This window comes from Otolemur garnettii, unplaced genomic scaffold, assembly GCF_000181295.1.
Source record: "Otolemur garnettii isolate 467f Iridium unplaced genomic scaffold, OtoGar3 scaffold00002, whole genome shotgun sequence".
NCBI lineage: Eukaryota > Metazoa > Chordata > Mammalia > Primates > Galagidae > Otolemur > Otolemur garnettii.
Window position 1 is genome coordinate 53,752,447 of NW_003852397.1, and position 6,000 is coordinate 53,758,446.

The following is a 6,000-nucleotide window of genomic DNA, read 5'->3' on the forward strand; positions in this document are numbered from 1 at the left end:
CAAATATCTGTACTTTCTGTTATATCCCAGTAGGAGGCGCATAATGACTTGTTATGTCATTATGGTGTTAAGATTCATCAGTGGATTCAGGTGATGACAGCTTGAGCCCTTCATTGTAAAGTTACCCATCAACATTTATCTTAATGGTTTTACCATTCATTAATGACTAATCATCTGTATCACTTATTTAATTAAATTACAAGATTATGATTTTCTGATTTTATAATTTTTTCTGAATTAATTGACTGTAATTATTTTGTATAGAAGAACTTTCCCTCATTTGTTAGAAGTATTTGGTTATTCTGAAACATAGTTCACCCTAGAAAGTAAGGCTAGATGCTAAATTCTATCCCACGGGTTATCAGTTTTCAAAGTAATGAGTTGGTATTCTAGCAATTTCCAGTGGTGTTTAATGACTTTTTCCCCCCCCCGTCTCTTCCCCTCCATCACCCTCTCCCTCCCACCTTACTTTCTCTTTCTCCCTTTTAGTATTTTGTCATTGCTATTAACAAAGCAACATTATTTAATCAATTTTGTTCATTTTTCTTTTTGATGTTTAAATTATCTTAAGGTCCAATGGAAGCTCCTTGAAGCTGGTGCCCTCTACCTTTTGACCCAATTCCATTAGTCTTGATCATTTCCTTGCTTCTGGCAAGATAAGATATTGTAGGCACACTTCATACTTTCCCACCCCAATCCTGGAACTGGAACTGGCCATTTCTCTAAGGAGTTCTAGTTCATTTTAGTGAAGAATGTTAGAGATAATAATCTAGAATTTGAGAGTCCTCATTGCTACTGGGCAGTCATTGCTTTCAGGAATTTCTTGTGGGCAGAGCTGGGAAATATGTATATTTAAAAATAGGCATTTGCATACTAATTGTCAGTAGCTAGGAGGAGGGGAAATAGGGCAGTATTGTTTAATAAGTCTAGAGTTTAATTTGGGGAAGATGAAAAAGTTCTGGAGATGAATGGTAGTGATGATAATATGAATAAATGAACTTAATGCCATTGAATTCTTGCTTAAACATAATTAAAATGGTAGATTTTATGTTATGTATAATTTACCACAATAAAAAAAATTCTATGGCAGCAAAAAAAAAATAAGAATCTTATATTGATATTTCCATTTCAAGCTCATTTTAAGATTGTAAGGATTTTTGCTTAATTCTTCAATTTTATACTTGTAGACCTTTATATTCCAAAGTTTGGTCAGAATTGCTTCTATTATAATAATAACTCTGTGATGATAATTATGCCTGGTACTAATTTTTTTCCAATGCTGCTGCTCCGTTTGGGAACCTGCATGTGTGAGCCTTATATTTTGAGTCTCCCCACTGTCTTTTCTTTTGATACAGACTTTGCTACCAGGACTTGGTGGCCCCTCTGGGGAAGTAGTTAAATCTACAACAAATCTGACTTCATCTACTTCTGGAAGTGGTGACAAAGTCTATGCCCATCAGATGGTTCGTACAGATTCCCGGGAACAGAAGCTCGATGCATTTCTGCAGCCTCTAAGCAAGCCCCAGTCCAGTCAGCCCCAGACCATTGTCCCTGAGGATAAGACAGATGTTTCTAGTGACAGGGCCACTCAGCAAAATGAGGAGATGCTTGAACTCCCAGGCCCTGTTGAAATGACTGCCAAGAATCAGAGCTTGGAGGAGGATGCAGCAAAGGGGACTTCAGAAAGTTTAGAGAAGAGAGGACCCATTTCCAGCCCAGGCAACCCCAGGTATGGTCTTTGAAAAGTGCCACTTGCCTCCTTTGTTCTATAGTAAAACTGCTTTCTAACTTTGGCTTTTCAAGAATCATTTGCATTTCTCTCTGCCTGATGTGCCTTCTGCCTCCACTAGGATAGTGCTATGGCCTTGTTTGCTGTTTGCCTCTTACCATGGCTTGAGAGTCACCTGCTTGTGATATGGTTGAATTAGTTTAAATGTCCAAAGTTCCAGGTATTAGTATTGGAGTAGTAGTCCAATTGAATGAAAGAAAAATCTAAAAAAGGCAAAAGATTTACCTTTTATCTTTAGTAACAAATTTTATCAGATGTGGCTACAGAGAGAAGCCTAAAATATAGGGAGGATTCTTTTTCATCCTACCTTAAGCTGCTTTCTCTTTTTTTCAGAAGAAACACTTTGTGAATCGATTTAAAAAACACCCTGAAGTATGCAAGTTAGCGGTGAAAGAGAGCTACAGGAAAGGGGAATAAACAATAATAAAGACTGTCATTTAATTTTTAGCATTTCCAGGGTACTCCCTGCAGGTACTCTACAACATTGTCTCACTGAGCTCTGTCAAGTGGATATTCTTTATTTAACGTGTGCTCATACTAAACCTGAAGCTCCAGTGGAATCGTTTGTCTAAGGCCACACTTGGTACATGACCACCAAAACTCATGACACTAACTGGCCATTTGAACTTGGATGAGTTACTTAACTCCAATTTGCTCATTTCTGAATCAGCCGAGCAAGATGACTTCCAACAATTTTTTCCAAAAAATAATTAAGAAAGCTAATATTTATTGACCACCTACTGTGTCCCAAATACTTGGAATACATTCTCTCATTTAATGTTTTTAAACATACATACAAATATAAACGTTTATCAATTAGGGAACTTATTTACCACATGGTAGTCAGTTTTTTTTTTTCTTTTCTTTTTTGAGACAGAGTCTTACTTTGTTGTCCTTGGTATAGTGCCCTGGCATCACAACTTACAGCAGTCTCCAGCTCTTGGGCTTAAACAATTCTCTTGTCTCAGCCTCCCAAGTAGCTGGAACTACAGGCGCCCACCACAACACCCACCTATTTTTTTGTTGCAGTTTGGCCAGGGCCAGGTTCAAACCCACCACCCTTGGTATATGGGGCTGGCGCCCTACTCACTGAGCCACAGGCGCCGCCCAGTATTCAAATTTTTTTAAATCCAAGATCAGATTATATCGCTCCTCTGCTGAAAATTTTTCAGTGACTTCCCATTATACTCGGGATAGAACCTAAAACCCTCATCCCACCTTCCCTTCATTCCTTCACTTTCCTTCCCACTCCCAGTGCTTTGCCCACATGCCTCTTGTGGCTGATCTGAATTGAATGAGCTACCTACCCTCTTTGCTCTTGCTGTTCCCTTAGCCTAAGAAGGCTCTGGCCTCTTGTCACTCAACTTTCAACTCATTGTCCCTCATGCCAGAGGCCTTCTTTGTCCATTTAGTCTAACATTCCCTCTCCTCTCGCTTCCTGATTATTCTTTGTGTTGGCTTGGTGGCCACAGCACAGTGATTACAGTGTCAGCCACATACACCGAGGCTGGCGGGTTCGAACAACAGTGACAACTGCAACAAAAAATAGCCGGGCATTGTGGCAGATGCCTGTAGTCCCAGCTACATGGGAGGCTGAGGCAAGAGAATAGCTTAAGCCAGTGGTTCTCAACCTTCCTACTGCCATGACCCTTTAATATAGTTCCTGTGGTTTGTGACCCATAGGTTGAGAACCGCTGCTTAAACCCAGAAATTGGAGGTTGCTGTGAGCTATGACACCACGTCTACTGAGGGCAGCATAGTGAGACTCTATCTCAAAAAAAAAAAAAAAAAAGAAAAAATTAAACAAACCTGAACCCATTGTTCTATGTGTTACCTTGGTTTTTTTTTTTTTTTATTCTTATTGTGTTTATCACTACTTAAAATGATCTTCTTTCTATGGCTGTCTCTCCTACTGGAAAGTAAGCATTATGAGAGCAGGAGTGCCTTGTCTGTTTTCTTTATTGCTGTATGTAGTTGATATACAACAATGTCTGCTAGATACATAGATGGAAGAATGAATGAGACTTGACAAGGTCAGCTTACTTGCTCAAAGCCCTGCAGCTCTGCAGGACCAGGCTAGACTCTAGATTCCTGCTTCCTGCATGGCCAGCTGCTGGGATCTGAGGGTTGTCAGATAAACAGTGTCAGACAAGCAACAAACTAATTTTGCTGGCCATACCACACAGGGATCCCTCCACAGCTATATAGAACCAATGTGAAATGCAACTCCACAAAATTTGGCTAAGTTTAAAAAAAGAAGAGTAATGATATGCCAGTTCCTTTTCTTTATTGCAGAAAGAGACTTCGGGAAGACTCTGATGTGGAAATGGTGGAAGATGAATCCCAAAAGGAAATGACCACAGCCTGTACCCCCCGGAGAAGGATCATTAACCTCACCAGTATTTTGAATCTCCAGGAAGAAATTAATGACCGGGGACATGAGAGTACGTAAGTGCTAAGTCTTGCCCGGGACTCTGAGCCTAAACTGCTAACATTAAAGTTTTGGAAATGCAGAAGGCATTCAGATTGTCAGGGTGCCAACTATGGTGTGCTAGGTAAACCTCTCTGCCTTTACTAACTCAAAATAGCATCAGCTTAAAAACATTTTTCACTTGGGAGAAGGGGGAAAAATAGTCTGTATTTGTTTCAATTACTATTAATTGGTATTCTCATTAAACTGTAGGTGTCAGAGCAAGTCAGTCATTTTAGTGATTTTCCATTTGTTTCTGTCTTAGCAAAAAGCAGAATAATGATCCCCAAAATTCTTATCCTGTGGACTGAACAGCCTATGTTATTGCTGAAAGTACACAGGCTTGGGAGGTAGCTGTGAGTTGAGATCCTGATCATTTCTATTGTGTGACCTTAAACTCATGGCCTAAACTTTCTATGCCTTGGTTTTTTCTCCTTGTCTATGAAATGAGATTAATTTTACCCTTTAAGATTATTGTTCTGATTAGAGATAAAATGTAAATAAAACACTTGTTACAGAGTAAGGAGTCAAAAAGATATTTTATATCCTAAAGTCAAAGTTAAATTGTCATTATTATCATTGTCATCAGAAGTAGCTTTTGTGAATACCTGAGTGTAGAACTCCCATGTTGGGATGGACTGATGCAGGGACTGAGGTATGTAACAGTAAATTGGCCCTCACAACAGTCCTTACCCCACCCCACTTTGAGTCAGACGGTAATGATCCAAGTGTAGACATCATTGCCCAGGACTCCAGTTTACAGCTCTGTACTTAAGCCTACATAATTTAGGCATGACCTTTCTACTTTTCATCTATTATACATTTCTTGATTAAATTAGTCTGATTTCAATGCTGTTGAAAAATATATCTCAAAATATAACAGTCTGGATTAATTTTTAAAAGAAAATGAGTAGCTAAGGAGCAATCTGAACCTTTGCCACGAATCCTTAACCTTTTAAATTAAAACAGCTGCTTCTGACTCAGTGGCCTCTTAAATATTTTCTCTGTCTCAGTTACTGCTTATCTGAGCCAACTCAGGAAGGCCTCAGCTTGCCTTTCCCTGTTGGTGCTCTTCTCTTAACATTCTGGGCCTTTGTTTGCATCTGGGAAAAGACGCATAGGTTGTCTTTCTGTGTGGGCAGGAGAAAAACTTCCTGTACTTGCAAAACTGAGTACTTGCAATTGGTAGAAGTGGCTGCCAGTTGGCTTCTGGTTTTTATTTCCATGAAGATTTGCTTCATTTGCTATTTCCCTCTGTTAATAGCTTTCAAGCTGGGAGCTTTTAAAGCAATTTTGAATAGCATGTAGTTTAAGAAAGGTGGGCTGTTACTTGATTTATTTAGCAGTCTTCCTCATAGTAGTTTCAAGTAACAGACTCCCTCAGTGACCACATTTACTAAGTTTCCTTCAAGAGTTTGCCTCTCTCATATAAGACAGGTTGTTTAAAGTTATAGTTTGAATAAATTTTTAAGTAGCATCAGACTGTTTTCAGTACAGTGTAAACTACCAGCATCAAGTTTGGTCAGGTTTGGAGTCTTGCCAAAGCTAAGATGATAAATCTAAATGGTTTATCTATATTCAGCAGGGCGCAGTGGCTCACACCTGTAATCCCAGCACTGTGAGAGGCTGAGGTGGGAGAATTGCTTGAGCTCAGGAGTTCAAGACTTGCCTGAGCAAGAGTGAGACCCTGACTCCTAAAAAAAAAGAAAAAAGAAAAAGGAAAAACCCAGCTGGGCACCAC

At 39.4% G+C, this 6,000-nt stretch overlaps 1 protein-coding gene across 3 annotated transcripts in view; it reads left to right on the top strand.

Moving 5' to 3' along the window:
• MLH1 (mutL homolog 1) overlaps nucleotides 1-6,000 on the top strand; it is a 56,121-nt gene that overhangs the window by 29,855 nt on the left and 20,266 nt on the right. For all 3 annotated transcript variants that reach the window (XM_003781790.3, XM_023514004.1, XM_023514002.1), the window contains exons 12-13: nucleotides 1,356-1,729; nucleotides 4,085-4,233. In XM_003781790.3, coding sequence (XP_003781838.1) covers nucleotides 1,356-1,729; nucleotides 4,085-4,233 — 523 coding nt within the window. The remainder of the gene's footprint in view (nucleotides 1-1,355; nucleotides 1,730-4,084; nucleotides 4,234-6,000) is intronic.